Below are 18,804 nucleotides of genomic sequence, written 5' to 3'. Positions count from 1 at the left end.
TCAAATTTTAAATTTTAAATTTTTTTTGAAATTTTAAATTTTAACTTTTAATCTTAAAATTTAGAAAAATCCTGTGAAATTGTACAATGCGTATCCAAACAGTTTAAAAATTGAATCCGTGAAATTTTTTAGAGTTGCAGAATTCTCTATTTTATCTAGACCGAAACCACAGTTTATAAATTTCGTGAAGATATTTTACTGTGTATCCAAAGAGGTCCTAAATATGACATAGGAGACTCCCTCCTCCCTTGCGCGCGCACTCTCTCTCTCTCTCTACTTATTATTAAATATTAGCTGTCAGGTTCACAAGTAATGAAGCATGTACAAATAAATGTTTAAAACTACAATTTTATTTTTTACACCTGTGTTTGTTTGTTTATTTATTTTTTCTAAAAAAGATAGAAAATTTCCAATTTTGTTCATCCTTTAAATTAATGAACTCAGCTAGAAACATAAAGTCACTAAAAGTTTCGAACTTAAAATCTAGAAACTTATACTGTTATGATTTTTGAAGGGACATATTTATGATGGCAAAATTAAAAATATAAATAATTTTCCGACGATAATAAACCAGATGAACATATTTGAAAACATCGAAACTTTTAAAGAAACAACATATGAAAATTAAACTTTGTAAGGATATATTTGTCATTTACTATATTTACAGGAATCTATATAAAATTAATCTATAGTTTTTTATATTTGTTTTGGCGTAACTATGTAAGTAGAAAACTATAACGACCTTGTCGACCAACTAGCACTAATAATTTATTAAGCTCAAACTACGGAGCTTAATAATTAGTTTTAATGCGCTCATCATATATAAACCCCTCGCACTCTTGCACATCGTGCAACGGAAGTGATAAAACTTTATTTTAGGCAAATAACTTTTATCAAAACGAATGAATGAACAAAAAGTTGAATTTAGAATAACTTTTTCACTACACTTAAAGAGTTCAAAAGTTTTGCACCATCGATCAGATACAAACATGCACCCATGAAATTGGGGTGGATAAGCAAATGGGGTTTACTAATTTTGGAAGGTAAAAAGTGATTAACAATGTTGTTAAATCACTTGAGTATACAATTCATGCTTGAAGTAGAGAGAATATTACAAACCTTTTAAAAGGAATCAATCAATCAATCAATCAATCTCTATAAAATAGCACCAATTGAAGCTCTTCCAACAATAGTTAGGCAGCAACAATGTTACATACTGATATGCACAGCATGAAGTAGATTATTTTTCAGGAAAACCTCATCCTACATTTCAAATCAAGTACAATATTTTGTTCCATTTTTTAATTGACCTTAGCTAGGAACATGCATGAAAGTGAAGCTAAAGAGCAACCGACAATTGAAACTATTATTAAACCACATACAGTGCATATTATCTGTAAAGTGTAAAAGGGGAACTTGAAATATGAATCTCTTTTAATCCTTCTATTCCAGAAGACCTGCAGCTTTGTAGTACTCAACACTGTCTCTGAGGGTCTCCTCCAGTGGCCTGAATTTCCAGCCCAGCTTCTGTAATTTCTCAGAACTAATCGTCACTTCATCATCATCTACTTCGACAATGCTGCAATTCATATGATGAAGAGAAGCTAAATAAGTGTAAATTCACAGGAGCAAGAAGCAAATATGTGAAATGATGATCAAGCCTAGGTTTACTTTGTAGGGTAGTTGTAGTTGGGATACATCCTCTTTATCATGTCTATCAGATCACACGTTTTTATACGGTGCGAGACGCACAAGTACCGTCCCGACGCCTCAGGCTTCTCGTACACCAGAAGCAGAGCACTGGCGACGTCTCGAACATCCACAATGTGATGGGCTTTGTTCTCTACCGTCTCACTTGCTCCTAGAGGAGGATTCCAATGAAATCAGATATGCAGCATAAATTTTTTTTTACCAAGTGACGGGAATTCAAATACTCGGTGCTCCTTGCAATATATAAAATTGTTGATCCAGTTATCAACTTGTACTGTTCCATCATAGCTGATAGTAAACGAAGATAATCTCATAATAAAATCTATACCTTTTAGAAGATTGATGAGAAGAGAACTGCTAGCATTTACAGTGGATTGCAGTAAGGGTCCAATAATCAGACACGGGCAAATAGTTACAACATCAAGCCCATTTTTCTCTCCAAAATCCAATGCCTCACTCTCTGCGAGCGTCTTTGATAGGCGATACCAGTTCTGATAACATCATTAAGTAACAATTGAAATTACTCATAATCTGGCCAGGTAATACAGAAAATATTTAATGGGCTAGTAAGTACAAACAATATTTAGTATATGGAAATATGGAATAGAAAGAATATCAACTAAGAGAAGGCCGACAAAAATAAAGCATAAAACTGGAGAGTGGAAGCAGTATGAAACAAAAAAGAGCACGATATAATTCAACGTGCCAGGAAGGCCAAAAGACTGGACTGGCACTAGTCTAAAGGCAGAAGGCCAAGAAACCCAACTTGTTGAAGGGCCATTTCATTTAGGAGTTTGCCGCATTAAGGCGTGCTTGAGCTAACATTTTCTGTAAAGTTTGCACTGGGGCTTTCTTTTTTTTTTTCTGTAAGCCTAAATACTAGGACTAGAACACTTGACTCGAATCATTAAATAAGCCTGGTGCTTTACCTTGGGTAGAATCATGCACTCTTGGTCCAAAATCATGCCCAACACCCCCTATAAGACCAGACTTCCTTATGAAGTTGTTACTTCCTCACTTTTTCCATATACTATTCTGTCCCTCATCTTTGTATTGTAATTATGTTCATCACTATTGTAACAAAGGCGATGATCCTGACATAAGAGCCACTTTCTTCATCTCCACTGTTTCCTATGTTATCAAGAATCTTCTACTAGGAATGTTATATCTAATTTGACCTGACCATGCTGGACCTACTGGGATCAAAACACTTCATTTCAACCAAATTAAGATGTTGGGTAGTTCGCTGTACTGCCCAAAACAGTTGTTAAATCAGTAGCATTCAAGCCAGAAACCTTAAGCATTCTCAAGTTAGCTGATGTCAGGCTAGGCCAACTGCAAGTCAAGCAGGCGACTAGATGTAGACTGAACACAACATCTTAACACCCCTAAGAGCACCCAACCTATCGAGGAGAGTGAATTTTTTTTTTTTTCATGCAAATGAATTTTTGTGATGTTTGCAATGAATAAACCTGAAAAATACTGCTAGTTACTCTAATCTATAAAGAAATTGGAGTCATTGAATCAAGGATCACAAATTGTGGGAGTTGGCATTTTTGTAAATCAATCATCAATATATCAAATCAAATCGTTCAAATGTATGAATTGTAGAATACACGTTTGGAAAGAAACATTGAACTGTTTTAGCTGAAAAAGTGGAAAAAAATGATTTTCAACCCATATCCTGAAGAGACTTGTATCATGCCGATATTTTCATTACCAGAGAAACATTCGGCCCTGTGTCTAATCAGATGGCTCGGAAATCCTTGCTCTATCTTATCATATTGGTTTTTTACATATACAAGTGCAGAATAGCACCTACCACCTATATTGATCTTTTTCAGAGAAGCTCTACATATATAGAAAAGCATAAATTCAGCATATTATTTAATGGAGAGCACAATAAAGATGATTAATTCCTGATAAAATTAATATATAAAAGATGCAATCAATACGAAGTGGATAACCTTGCAACAGAGGAGGATCGGTTCTCGCTTATTATTACAACATGACAGTTCAATTACATAACTGAAGGCATGTAACTAAGTGCAGCAAAACAAGGAATACTTAAACATTCTCATGTATAAAAAACAGACAGACTTCAAGCATGCAGTGTGTAGAACATAATAATAAGAAAATACTAAATAATTTCAACAACTGTCTTTAAAATAAATTTAGCACGGTAAAAACTAGTAGACTAGAAAGTCTTGCCAGATACCTCAGTATCTGTGCAGTAGTCCTTGTCTGACCAACAATTCTCATCCATGATCTTACCCTTTGGCCAATTTGGGTTCGCTCGAACAGCCGCACATGATGATACCACAACAACTCGCCTAACTTTTGCCTCAGCACACGCTTTCAACACATTTAGAGTGCCATCCACAGCAGGCTTCAGCATTTCTTCCTGCAATACGGAAATGCAAAGTTAAAAGCACGTGATCTAACTACACTAGATTAGAACATCAAGTCCCTTCCAATGAGAGGTGAATATTAGATAAACAAATAAAATAATGGATTAAAAAACACAAAGTACATCATGCTAGCTCTTAAGACAATTCCAAGGACGCATCCTATACAATCGATCTTTCAGGTAACAAGATGTCGGAGCCATATATAAGCCCCATAAATTATTTGACATGTGAGTTCAACACCCATACACATATCTTATGGTTGAAATCCCCATATTAAAATTCAATTGGTAGTATCCCGTTTCTTACCTTACTTGTCCATTCTGTGAGCCTTCGGTACCTTTATGCACGGGGGTGCATTCTATGACAACAATGAGTTGTTTCCTATCAAATTGATTTTTCGGCCAAAACAAGCTATTGATCAATCTACACTATCAAAGCACCTCACTCCATAGCCTTACAGTAGACTCTTAGCACGCAATCACACTATAGCAGTAGTAAAAGATCAAATCGATGAATGCGTCCAGACCAAGCAACTAATAAGCGCTAGCAGATGAGATTGGACCTATAGACTAGGCACCAAAGGAAGGAGGAGGTAAGACAAGTTGGTAGGACAATAAATAATCGGTTTAAAAAACCCGTGTTCGAGCATTTCATTGTCACCTTTTCCTTTTACAAAGACCTTCAACTCGTAGGGCAGAGCCTAACATATACAAGTACAGGCGATAAATATGCCGATGCAATACTAATTTGGCATGTGAAAGCAACGAAGCAACGAAGCAACAAATCGTACCTCCGGATTGGGAACTTTGGATGCAGGAACAGGGCTAGCAACGTGGAAGACACCTTCGCAGCCCGCAATAGCAGATGCTACACTGTTATAATCTAGTAAGTCTGCCTTAAAGAGTTGCAGGTTTTCTAAAGCATTCTCCAATTTCTTCAAATGGGCATTCTTTGATTCATCACCTAGAACAATTTGTGCAGTAACTAAGGGTAAGTATGGAAGAGCATCAGGCAGGATAAGATGCAAACAACAGTTAGCTTACATATATATATATATATATATATATATATATAGAGAGAGAGAGAGAGAGAGAGAGAGAGAGAGGGAGAGAGAGAGAGTTAGGCTAGCTCTTTGTCTTTGTAAGTTATTTTTAATGATGGAATTTCCAAATCGACGATCCACACTATTAAATATAATTTAGATTAATTTTAAACTTCAAGAAAATGAATTTTATAATTTTTCAAAATCATAATAAAGTACATTAAGCAGGTATAAATGAACGGTCAAAATTAAATTACCTCCTAAAAATGGATGATCGATCCTTCAATTTAAGATCGGAGTTATTGACCTTTATCTAGATAATGAATAGAATTTTCGATCAAAATTTCAATCATTTTCGATTCTTTTGCATCGTTGAACTAGCAAGTATCCCATACCGGCCGTAAAAATTATCAATTTTGAGATCTTTTGATCATAAGGTAAATGAACATCGAAAAATTATAAAATTTGATTTCTAGAAATTTCAAATGCTCTAAATCATATTTAACGATATGAATCGTTGATTCGAAAGTTCCATCATAAAAAACGACTTATGAGTACGAAGGCGATCGTACTTATAAGAGTATACCAGCTGGAGTACAAATATATATTCAGCAGAATTGATACATAAATTGAAAATCAAAATACACACATGAAACAAAATATGCACAGACAAAATGCATCGCTGATTATTGATAGCATTCTGGACTAAACAGCTATTGTTCTTCAAAAGCTTAAGCTATTAGAGAATGAGGAAGTCTAGAACTGGCCCTAATACCATATTTTTCAGGGCCCAGTTTGGACGCCCTTGTATCTCAACCAATATATCTCTTTTATTTACACAAGATATTTGATAGACGCGAAGTGTGATTAAAAATTCATTTAGAAAGAAAGTATTATATCCGAACTTGAAGTCATTTTTTAAATAAAATAAATTACGAATTCAACTTTTTGCTTCTAATCACGCAATAAATGGAAATTCTTATACGCACGGCTTATCCTGACGTTCAAACAGAGTCAAAAAAAAAATAATGTCGTATCCTTAGATTAGTCTTAACGCATCGCACAATTTAACCAAGGTCAATCCATCAATCAATCAATCAATCAATCAAGCCCCAGATGAAGTTAGATCGAATTTCTTATGAAACTAAAAAAAGAAAAGAGTTAAAAAAAACCCTCACTTGGGTCTCTCACAGTTCCATGGACGATGTAGCCATTGTTGAGGAGCAACTTCACCACCCACGACGCCGCGAACCCTCCCGCCCCCGTCACGCACACCCTCTCCTTCCCCTTCCCCTCCCCAATCGCCGCCGCCGCCGCCATGGTCTCCTTCTCCCTCTCTTCTTCGCCTTCTCTTCTCTTCTCTCTCTCTCTCTCTCTCTCTCTCTCTCCACACACACACACACACTCTCTCTCTCTCTCTCTCTCTCTCTCTCTCTCTCTATATATATATATATATATTATCATATCATAGCAATGGAGGGATTCGTCGTTCGCTTTGGTGGTTTCTGAGAACTCTGTCTCACTGTCTCTAGTGGAGTGTGGAAGAGGAACTAATGCCATATCTGGCATTGTTGAAAAAAAAAGGGGAAAACTTCAAAAAAAACCATGTGGTTTCATAGTTTCTCACTTCATCCCCTGTGATTTAAAATATATCAAATTGCCTTTCTGTGGTTTTAATTTTATCTTTTCGGTAGCTTTTTCGTTAATATTTTATTAATTATATATAAAAAACTTTAGATATTCATCTAGATTTATCAAATATTCACTTTAGTACCCTTTAATTTTAACTTTATCATTGATTTAAGAAAAAAAAAAATAAAATTGATATGAAAAAAAGAAAAAAGAAACCACAGGGGGCGTATTGATACATTTTAAACCACATGGTGGCAAAGTTAGAAACTACGAAACCACAGAGGGGGTTTTTGAAGTTTTCCCAAACAAAAAAAAAAAAAATTCAATCTTAGCATTTTTTTTTTTCAAAAAAAAATTTCTACTCTAGCCTTTCTTTTGATGGGTTAGAAAATAGCAGAGGAGAGGGAAATGTTCTCTCTCTTTCCTCTCAAGTCTCAACATACTGATATTTAAAAATAATTAATTTTTATAATAATAACAATAATTACTGACCGTCCCTAGAGTAAGTGGCAAATGATTTGATGGTTGGTACTCGAGACCCAATTTCGAATCCTAGTTGATTCACATTTCTGGTTAAGTTTATTTCTAAATGAAATAAGCAAAACAGGTAGCGTGCTATCTATCTCTCAAAAAAAATAATAATAATTAAATTTTAATATTTAATAATAACATATAACAATATTTAAAAAAAACAATAATTAAATTTTAATATTTAATAATAACGTATAACAATATTATTAGTACTTATTGATAATTTTATTATTATTATTATTATTATTAATTTATTATTATTAGTATTTAATTGACTATACATGTCAAATTTGATCATATTAGCTTGTATAGTCAAATTAGATACTAATAATAAAAATAATAATTATAATAATTAGGGTCAAATGCATACAGCTCCCTGCAAACATAGCCAATTACGGAAATATCCCTGCAAAACGGAAACTCCATAAGTTGTCCCTGCAAAAGTCTTAAGTTATGCAGATATGTCCCTCCGGTTAACATCCGTTAGTGATCTGTTTATTTTTTAACAGTGGATTCGTGAAATGACCATTTTACCCTCACAAATATATCCCTCCAAAAGTTTTCCTCTTCCCTTCTCTTTCTCTTCCTCTTCGGATCATCGAAGCGGACGACGGCGGCGGCGGCGCGGGGTCGGGTTCGCCGGCGACGAAGAAGAGGGAAGAACGCCGGGGCACCGGAGCTCTCTACCCGGAGCTCGTCGCCCTCAACGCCGTCCTCTCCCTCGTTGGCCTCCTCGGCCACGACATCGCCGACATCGCCGTCGACGTCGTCTCCCTCCTCACCGACCTCACCGACACCGACGTCCTCGGCGACCACGACGACCCCGCGCACGCCCTCGTCGCCGCCCTTGTTGACAACAACGCCCTCGAGCTTCTCGCCCGCCTTTCGGAGGCCGACCCCGACGAGACTCTTCTCCCTCGCCGGTGACGAAGAAGATGGAAGAGGAAGAGGAAGAAAGAAGAAGGAAAAAGAAGGGAAAAGAGGAAGAGGGAAGAGGAAAAGTAAGAGGGTTCGTCGTCGCCGCCGCCGCCGCCGTCGCCGCCGCCGCCGTCGCCGCCGCCGCAGCATCTCCTCGCCGGCGACGAAGAAGAAGGAAGAGGAAGAGGAGGAAGAGGAAGAAGGGTAAATACGTCAATTTACACTATAATTAACCACGGTTAAGTATTTTAACCGTGATTAACGAAAAATTTCTAACAGATCTGGACGGCAGGGACATATCTGCATAACTTAGGACTTTTGCAGGGACAACTTATGGAGTTTCCGTTTTGCAGGGATATTTCCGCAATTCACTATGTTTACAGGGACCTGTATGCAAATAACCCTAATAATTATTATTTAGTAATTAATTGTTCCTAGTGTAAGTGACAAAGGAATCGATGGTTGGTACTTGAGATTCTAAGTTTGAATTATAGTTGATTCACATTTCTAGCTAAGATTATTTTTAAACGAAATAAATGAAGCGAGTAGTATGCTGCTATCTTTCTCTCTCAAAAAAACATTTAGTAATAATAACATTTATTATTATTAAATATTAATTTTTTAATTATTATTATAATAAAAATTAATTATTTTTAAATATTAGTAGGTTGGGAGGAGAGTGAAAAATTTTTCTCTCTCCTAATTTGCATATAAATACTATTAAGTCATCTTTTGTTTTTTAATCTACCAAAAAGAGGCTAAATTAGGGATTTTTTGAAAAGCAGGCTAGATTGGAAAAAAAAATTTCTTAATGAGGCTAGACTTGGCATTGAGCAGGCTGCCTATTATATATGGCTGCGCTAGAACTCATGTGTTTTGTGAAATAATATTTATATTACCGTTTGGTTCGGATATAAGCAAGAACTAATTATTACAGGATAGGTACAAGTATGGGGATAAGAAAAATAACGTTTGGATGAAAATTGGGTTGTTTCCGTTGATAAGAAAAATAGCATTTGGATAGATAATATGGAATAAGAAAAATATTAGATAGTTTTATATAAAAAATAGAGATGTTGGTGGGGGATAGTTATAACCGGTTATTATAGGTAATCGAGAACTACTCTTCTCGGGTAAAAAATTAATGTTTGGATATAAAAGGGATAAGGGTTTATCCCTATCCCTATCCCCTAACCAAACACTGAAGTTTAAGTCGATAGAAAATAGTATTTAAATATTTTTATATTTGACATAGTTTTTGCCAAGCAGCTTGTACTCGATTTGAAAAAAAGCTTGAGACCGATCGTTCATTTTAGTTGAACTTTTTACTACGAAATCTTAACAACACGATCACGTTATATAACAAATCGTGCTCGTTTTAGTTGAACTTGAATGTGTATAATTGTGTTTAGCTTAATATAACTTGAATTTATATAATATACAGCCGAATACTACCTGAATTTTTCAGCTCGGAATCTTAATGAGTCGAGCACGAGCTAAAATCAGCTCTTTCGTGTTCAGTTCGATATAACTCGAATATAAATAGTATAGATCAAGTTTAACGGAATCGATCGTCCATTTGGAAGCCGCATCATTGAAAACAACTGGGTAGCACGGAGGCCTGTGTGCTACCAAGTTGTTTTCAATGATGCGGCTTCTAAATCGACGATCGGCTCCGTTAGACTTAACCTACACTATTAAAAGTATTTGAAAATTAAATTTTATAATTTTTTGATATCATTTGGCTAGTGATCAAAAGGTCTCAAGATTGATAATTTTGAGACCAAAATGCTTAATTAGAAACCAAAATGCTGTCGATACACCCTATATCAGATTATAAATTTTACACTTTTGGATTTAAGAATTTACAAAAACTTTTCGAGTTTAGTGATGAACAGAAAAATTTGATAAGCCATAGTTATATATATTATATATATATATATATATATATATACTATATATATATATATATATATTTATATTATTATATATAAAGACATACAAAATTCAGGATGTAAAATTAACGCGACTATTATAAATATATCTATTATTAAACTCTTTTGTTTTGTTGTGAAATACATTGTGCTTGAACAACGTACTAAAGAAGATCATGTGAAAAAGATGGGCACTTCTGCAAAAAAGTATATTTCAAAAAGTGTTTTTTATTTTTAATGAAAAACACACTTTCTATAATTTTTAATTTTCAGATAAAAAAAATTAGAAAGATGAAAAAAAGACTTTTTCATAAAAAATTGACAACCACTGATCACTTTAAAAGAATCGAACGGCTCTTGGTAACAAGATTCAGTGTACTGGATTAATAATTTAAGATATGTTATATCACCACTTTTGGTTTCTCAACAAAAGCCGTATATTGCTCATTGACAATTCATTAAACCAATCTAAATCCCCTAATTGAGCAGTCGTAATTAAATAATTTATTTAACAAGGTATTATTAGGTGGATTAATCTCAGCCCCACAACTCCAAAATATTGGAGAGATGGAAAAGTTCAGCCCAGTTTGAAATCTTAGGTTTAGTTTGGTATTGAGACTTACATGATGCTATTAGATAAAATAGAGTTGGGATAAAAGTATATAGGGATATACTTCTGCGTTCTCCGATGCGACCGCAGAAATATATCGTAATCGACTCATCGCGATATGCGGAACGCAATATTACGTACAGAAACAACCAGAATATTTTTCATATGTAACGCAATCTCCTCGCAATCTCAAGCGAAACCTTAGTCTTTGACTTGACTAGCGATAATAATGTCACAAACTAAGGTTTCGTTTGGGATTGCGAGGAGATTGCGTTACGTGCAGTGAGAAACGAGGATGAAAAAATACTGTTTGTTTTATATTGCGGTTAGTCGGTTACGATACATTTTCTACGGTCCCATCGGAAAACGCAGAAGCATATCACTATATGCTTTTTCTCAACTCCATTCTATCGAATAGCATTGGATTGATCTCAATACCAAACTAAGCCTAATATGGATCAGCATGAAGCTAGGAGCACAAGAGATTATTCCAACATGTATAATATTTTGTTCCCTTTTTAATTGACCTCAGCTGCAAATACACATGGTAACAAAGCTTAAAAGCAACCAAGAATCCGAGTATTTAACAAGTTTTACAACAAATTGAAACCATTATTTTGTCACACTCATTGTTTGTTGCATATTTTTTGGGAAATATAAAAGAGAGACTTTTGAATATGACTCATTGAGAGAAGAAACTCTTTTAATCCTCCTATTCCAGAAGACCTGCAGCTTTATAGCACTCAAAACTGTCCCTGAGGGTCTCCTCCTGTGGCCTGAATTTCCAGCCCAGCTTCTGCAATTTCTCGGAACTATACGTCTCTTCATCGTTATCTACTTCGACAATGCTGCGATTTATACAATAAAGAAAAGTAAAAGAAGCGAAAATTCGTAGGAGCAGGAAGCAAATATGTGACATGATGATCATGATCAAGCCTGGGTTTACTTCTTTGGGTAGTTGTAGTCGGGATACATCCTCTTTAGCATGTCTATCAGATCACGCGTTTTTATATGGTGCGAGACGCATATGCACCGTCCCGACGCCTCAGGTTTCTCGTACGCCAGAAGCAGAGCACTGGCGACGTCTCGAACATCCACAATGTCGAGGGCTTTGTTCTGTATCGTCTCACTTGATCCTAGAGGAGGATACCGACGAAATCAAATATGCAGCATATGTTCATAATCTTAAATGTATAGTGAGGGGCAAATTCCACGACAACTATCATTGTCATTGCCTGCTAAAATAGATGGCAATAAAAAGTTTCAGTAACAATAATACCCATAATCCCATTGTAACTATTATAACTAGTTAATGGTGCATATTTTTTCGACACAAATTAAAAGAAAAAGAAAATGTTAGAAGATGATGAGAGGGGGACTAAGATAGGAAGGACATGAGGTCGAAAAATGTTTTGGAAAACATTGTAGTAACTTCAAAGCGATAAGCACAGTTGCGTAAGTGACGGGAATTCAAATACTCAGTGCTCCTTGCAATATATAAAATTGTGGATCCAATTAGCAACCTGTACTATGCCATCATAGCTGAAATTAAACTGAGATAATCTCATTATAACATCTATACCTTTTAGAAGATTCACGAAAATAGAAGTGCTAGCATTTACAGTGGATTGCAGCATAGGCCCCATAATCCAACATGGGCAAACAGTTACAACATCAAGCCCATTTTTCTCTCCAAAATCCAACGCCGCACTCTCTGCGAGAATCTTCGATAGGGCATACCAGTTCTGATAACATCATTAAGTAACAATTGAAATTCCTCATAATAATCTGGCTAGTAAGTACAAACAACATTTAATGCGCCGGGAAGTACAGACAACATTTAGCATACGCAAATATGGAATAGAAAGAATATCAACTAAGAAAAGTCCAACAAAAATAAAGCATAAAAACCAGAGAGTTGAAGCAGTATGAGATAGAAAAGAGCACGATATAATTCAGCGTGCCAGGAAGGCCAAAAGACTGGATTGGCGCAAGTGGTCTAATGGCAGAAGGCCAAGAAACCCAACTTGTTGAAGGGCCAATTCATTTAGGAGTTTGCCGCATTAAGGCGTGCTTGAGCTAACATTTTCTGTAAAGTTTGCACTGGGGCTTTCTTTTTTTTTTTCTGTAAGCCTAAATACTAGGACTAGAACACTTGACTCGAATCAATAAATAAGCCCGGTGCTTTACCTTGGCTAGAATCACGCACTCTTGGGCCAAAATCATGCCCAACACCCCTTACAAGACCAAACTTCCGTATGAGGTAGTTACTTCCTCACATTTTCCGTATATTCTTCTGTGGCTCATCTGATATTGTAATTATGTTCATAACTATCGTAACAAAGGCGGAGAACCTGACATAAGAGCCACTTTCTTCATCTCCACTGTTTCCTACGTTATCAAGAATCTTCTACTAGGAATGTTATATCTAATTTGACCGGACCATGCTGGACCTAATGGGATCAAAACACTTCATTTCAACCAAATTAAGATGCTGAGTAGTTCGCTGTACTGCCCGAAACAGTCGTTAAATCAGTAGCATTCAAGTCAGAGACCTTAAGCATTCGCAAGTTACCTAATGTCAGGCTAGGCCAACTTCAACTCGATAGCAACTCAAATCATTCAAATGTATGAATTGTAGAGTACATATTTGGATAGAAACATCGAACCCTTTTGCTGAAAACAGTGGAAAAAAAATGATTTTAAACCATATCCTGAAGAGACTTGTATCATACCGATACTTCATTACCAGTGAAACATTCTGCCCCGTGTCTAACGCAGATGGCTTGGAAATCCTTGCTCTATCTTAGTATGGAATGATCTCAATAAGTACTCTTCCTCGGTAGTTAGGTTTTTAACATATACAAGTGCAGAATAGTACCTACCCACCTATTCATCTTTTTCAGAGAATGTCCAAGTACAGTACTGCAGGAGAAAGCTTTGTTGTTCTTGTTCCTAATTAAAGCACCGTTTGGTTTGGGAATAGGGATAGGGATAGGCCCTTATCCCCCCCTTTATACCCAAACGCTAATTTTTTACCCGAGAATAGTAGTTCTCGGTTATCCCCACCAACACCTCGATTTTCTATATAAAACTTTCTAATATTTTTCTTATCCTCGGGAACAACCCAATTTTCATCCAAACGCTATTTTTCTTATCCCCATACTTGTACCTATCCCTATAATAGCTAGTTCTTGCTTATACCCGAACCAAACGGTACCAGACTACATATATGTACATGTACGTACATTCTTATTTACATGAAGGGAACTCTAGGATGAACAAAGTGAAGGTACGTGCAGGACGTTTATGTTTATATAGTCCCAGAAGATGTAGAGAAGATCTACATAAATAGAAGAGCACGAATTCACAATTATTTAATGGAGAGCACAATAAAGATGATTAATTCGTGACAAAATTAATATAGAAAAGATGCTATCAACACGAAGTAGATAACCTTGCAACAAAGGATGATTGGTTCTCGGTTATAGTTACAACATGACAGTTCAACTACATAACAGAAGGCATGTAACTAAGTGCAGCAAAACAAGGGAGTACTTTAACATTCTCATATATAAAAAACAGACAGACTTCAAGCATGTGGTGCGCAGAATATAATAATAAGTAAATACTGAATAATTTCAACAACTGTCTTTAGAAAAAAAATCAGACTAGTACACTAGAAAGGCTTGCCAGATACCTCAGTATTTCTGCGGTAGTCCTTGTCCGACCAACAATTCTCATCCATGATCTTACCCTTTGGCCAATTTGGGTTCGCTCGAACAGCCGCACATGATGATACCACAACAACTCGCCTGACTTTTGCCTCAGCACATGCTTTCAACACATTTAGAGTGCCATCCACAGCAGGCTTCAGTATTTCTTCCTGCAATACGGAAATGCAAAGTTAAAAGCACGTGATCTAACTACGCTCGATTAGAACATCAAGTCCCTTCCAATGAGAGGTGAATATTAGATAAATGAATAAAACAACGAATGAAAAAACACGGAGTACATGATGCTAGCTCTTAAGACAATTCCAAGGACGCATCCTATACAATCGATCTTTCAGGTAACATGATGTCGGAGCCATATATAAGCCCCTTCTATTATCTGAAATGTGGTGTTCAATTCCCACCATACATATATCTTATGGGTGAAATCACCACTCATAATAAAATTCAATGGGTAGTATCCCATTGCTTACCTTACTTGTCCATTCCGTGAGCCTTCGATATATTAATGCATGCGAGTGGTTTCTACGACAACATTAATTAAGCGGTTTCCTCTGAAATCAATATTTTGGCCAAAACAAGCTGTTGATCAACCTATACTATCAATCACACTATAGCAGCAGTAAAAGATCAAATCGATGAATGCGTCCGGACCAAGCAACTAATAAGCGCTAGCAGATGAGATTGGACCTACAGACTACAGGTGACAAATATGCCGATGCCGTACTAACTTGGCATGTGAGAGCTTGTGTAGCGACTCATACGTTCATAAAGTTTGCATGGCAATATAATGAAGCACGCAGCTAACAAAAGCAACTAAGCAACAAATCATATATACCTCCGGATTGGGAGCTTTGGATGCAGGCAAAGGGCTAGCAACATGGAAGACACCTTTGCAGCCCGCAATAGCAGATGCTACACTGTTATAATCAAGTAAGTCTGCCTTAAAGAGTTGCAGGTTTTCTGAAGCATTCTCCAATTTCTTCAAATGGGCATTCTTTGACTCATCATCTACAACAATTTGGGCAATAACTAATGGTAAGTATGGAAGAGCATCAGACAGAATAAGATGCAAACAACAGTTACAAGCTCACTAAGTATGTAGCAGCATAGATGCATAAAGTTCAAAATAGAATAACAAACATAAAACAAAATATGCAAGATCAAATGCGCACCTAGCTAAATATTGATACACCTTGGACTCAAAATGCATATCACTATGTATGTGAAAAGAAACAATCAATTCTATCTGTTAAATTATATGAAACAATCATTATTCTCCAAAAATTTAAGCTATTAGGGAACGACATTTTTAATATTTATATTCAGCACTCCCAATCACATCTTAGCTCGAGGCTTTTTTGATTACCTTAGACGTAAACTTAATTTAAATGGGAGAAACTTAATTAACATTATGAGTCAGACAAGGACCCCGTTCTCTGATACCATGTTAAATAATACGAAACAATTATTGTTCTCTAAAAGCTTCAATCTACAACTTTTCTGTTGTTCCTCTTCTTTTTTTTTCTTTTTCTTTTTTCTTTTTTTTTGTTGCTTTGGTTAAAAGGAGTCTCTTGACCCATCAAGAACATGTTGCAGTATTTTACTTGTCCAACAGCCTAAAGACAGAGCCCTGTGAGATTGTAATAGAATAAGATGGCTACTTTTGAAATATACCCTTCAACTATTTTTCTTTCCATTTGGCATCTTCTAAACAAACTTTTCATCCTTTTTGATTTAAGCTATTTTAAAAAACAAACAAATTAAGCAGGAACTAGCTACAATCGAAAACAATAAAAAGAAAAAAAAAAAAAGAAAAAGAAAAAGCAAAGAAAAGAAAAGTTGAGGATATCGAATCCTAATATTAGTCTTAATCCCCACACTCCCATGCACGCCGGATATTTTCTCTTGTGCACCGAAGAGATAACGGGAAAAGACAATGAACTAATAGGACAAATAGGCACGATTATCGATAGACATATTAAAAGTTCAGCTCTAATTGGGATTACATGTCGCGTTCTCTTTTTATCGCGCGGTCCGTCCTCCCTCTCTTTGATCTGGTCGCCCACACTATCGCTGAGCGGGATCTGCCCATATCTGCCTACTGCTGTGGCATATGTCATAAAATGACGGATGTAAAAAGCAAACTCAGAACCTCCTTGAAACTAAGGGTTCTAGAATTAGGACCGGCTCTGATATCATATTTTTCAGGGCTCCGTTTAGATGCCCCTGTATATATTTTTAGTATTCCGTAAACGCAAAGTACCGACAAAAAATCTATTTTTTTTTTAAAAAAATTATTATTTTTATTTTTTAAATAAAATAAACTTAATTAATACTTAGGTGAAATATATTATTTCATCAAAATTACGAATCAAGCTTTTTGTCTCTAACTCGCACAATAAATATATAAATTCTTATAAGCACGACTTATTCTGACGTCCAAGCAGAGTCGAAAATCGATCGAATCCCTAGATTAGTCTTCTTAACTCTTCACACAATTAATTTAACCCAAAATAAATAAATAAATAAATAAATAAATCCCCAGATGAGTTAAAAAAAGTAAAAAAGAAAAGAAACTCACTTGGGTCTCTGACAGTTCCATGGACGATGTAGCCATTGGAGAGGAGCAGCTTCACCACCCACGACGCCGCGAACCCTCCCGCCCCCGTCACGCACACCCGCGCCCTCGCCCACGCCGCGTCCTCCTCGCGACACGTGTGCAGTTATTGAGGAATAATATATAGTTATAGATACTTAAATATGAAGCAAGTACTAACATTTTTTTCTTGAATGTTTTACTGTTTTCAGGATATGGTACCTGGGTTTGATTCTATAAGTGGCATGCATCACTTCTCTTGGAGACAAATGGAAGATCAAAGTCAGAGTGATTTGTCTGTATACTATACCTGAATTTTATCGTTCAAAGATGGTGAATAACCTAGAGTTGGTCTTATCAAAATTTAAGATACGATTGTTATTTTAAAATTGAACATACGTTTTCATATAACATGAGTCCCTACTATCGCTACTTAGTTTTTCTTTGTTGTCAATTGTGATATTTCGTTACTTATACTGACATGAAGATAATTAAATTTTAGTATTTATGTATGAATATTCTGGAATTGAAACTTGCAACATTATAAATGTGAACTTCAGTTGATTAAACATGCATTGTTGAATTTCAGTTGATTAAACCAATATTGAAGGCATATTAATGTTCTGTGTTATATGATGCACGTCAAATAGGAAATGATAACTTGAGAGTGCTTATAATTTTTAGGATCTACAACTTTTATTTGCTGAAATATTACTTGTTTTGTTTTTACTAAAAGATACTACATAATTGTTTTATTTTTTATTTTACGGAGATAGGATACATGCAACGGTAAGAAGAGCTTTCCTGTACAAATTTAAAGGCCTATTTACGGAAGAAAAAGTTTATGTGATCAACCAATTTAGAGTGGGGCAGAATAATGGCTTTTACAGGACCACTAAACATTCTTACAAAATCAATTTTCAATATTTTACAGTTGTACGTGAGGTGAAAGATGTTTTGATAATATCAATTTGAGTTTTCATTTTGTTTTGCACATCAATAAGTAATTTACAATTTCTTAATTTGTTATTTATTTATGAAGCAAACAGTGGACTGAAAGCATTACTAAGCTATGTAATTATGTGTGCTATTAGGGATGTCAATGGGTATGGATACCCGAAATATTATCCGAATCTGAACCCGAACGGGGCGAGTTTACCCGAGCTAAACGGGTATGGATTTGGTTATGGGTATAGAAAATAAAAATCCGACGTATATGGATACGGGAATGGATTTTGTATTTACCCGACCCAAATCCGAACCCAACCCGAACCCGAACCCGAATAGATTATATATATACACACACTTTATTTTATTTATATATATAATATATAAAATATTTAATAATTTTTATCCCTGAGATCTTCATTCAACGGTATGGATTTTTAAAACCTGCCGGATCCGGGTACGGGTTCGGGTTTCGGGTTTTTGGTCGGGTACGGATATGGGTATGGATTTTTAAACCCGTCGGGTTCGGATCCGAGTACGGGTTTTAATTTGATTTTCAGGTTCAGATTCGGGTTTTTAAAAACCCGACCCAAATCCGACCCGTTGACATCCCTACGTGCCATATTATTAATGATGATTAAAGTGCATTTCATATGATTCTTGGAGTAATCTATAAATCCAGCTGTTGTATATGCAATTTGTCCGCAGAGTAATATTTTATTCTCATACAGGATG

The 18,804-nt window shown here is 35.7% G+C and overlaps 2 protein-coding genes across 2 annotated transcripts; both read right to left on the bottom strand.

Moving 5' to 3' along the window:
* LOC109724550 (cinnamoyl-CoA reductase 2-like) lies at positions 1,121-6,498 on the bottom strand. The gene is made up of 6 exons (XM_020253400.1): positions 6,342-6,498; positions 4,912-5,084; positions 3,929-4,114; positions 2,039-2,201; positions 1,672-1,861; positions 1,121-1,579 (listed from the first exon to the last, which is right to left on the bottom strand). The coding sequence occupies exons 1-6, from the start codon at positions 6,481-6,483 to the stop codon at positions 1,444-1,446; spliced, it is 990 nt and encodes a 329-aa protein (XP_020108989.1). The 5' UTR covers positions 6,484-6,498; the 3' UTR covers positions 1,121-1,443.
* Positions 11,274-17,535, bottom strand: LOC109725209 (cinnamoyl-CoA reductase 2-like). Its single transcript, XM_020254310.1, has 7 exons — positions 17,521-17,535; positions 17,107-17,227; positions 15,361-15,533; positions 14,489-14,674; positions 12,371-12,533; positions 11,735-11,924; positions 11,274-11,636 (listed from the first exon to the last, which is right to left on the bottom strand). Exons 1-7 carry the CDS (start codon positions 17,533-17,535, stop codon positions 11,501-11,503), a joined length of 984 nt encoding a protein of 327 aa, XP_020109899.1. The 3' UTR covers positions 11,274-11,500.

This window comes from Ananas comosus, linkage group 19 (genome assembly GCF_001540865.1).
Source record: "Ananas comosus cultivar F153 linkage group 19, ASM154086v1, whole genome shotgun sequence".
Classification (NCBI taxonomy): Eukaryota; Viridiplantae; Streptophyta; class Magnoliopsida; order Poales; family Bromeliaceae; genus Ananas; species Ananas comosus.
Note: the sequence above shows the minus strand (reverse complement) of the source record. Positions and strands in the feature narration are given on the sequence as shown.

Coding starts and splice junctions, on each gene's coding strand:
- LOC109724550 (XM_020253400.1), bottom strand. CDS start 6,483: ATGGCGGCGGCGGCGGCGATTGGGGAGGGGAAGGGGAAGGAGAGGGTG. Junction 4,115..4,911: donor CCAAAGTTCCCAATCCGGAG/GTACGATTTGTT, acceptor TCCGTATTGCAG/GAAGAAATGCTGAAGCCTGC. Junction 1,862..2,038: donor TCTCATCAATCTTCTAAAAG/GTATAGATTTTA, acceptor ATCCTCCTCTAG/GAGCAAGTGAGACGGTAGAG.
- LOC109725209 (XM_020254310.1), bottom strand. Junction 11,925..12,370: donor TTTCGTGAATCTTCTAAAAG/GTATAGATGTTA, acceptor ATCCTCCTCTAG/GATCAAGTGAGACGATACAG. Junction 11,637..11,734: donor GACTACAACTACCCAAAGAA/GTAAACCCAGGC, acceptor TATAAATCGCAG/CATTGTCGAAGTAGATAACG.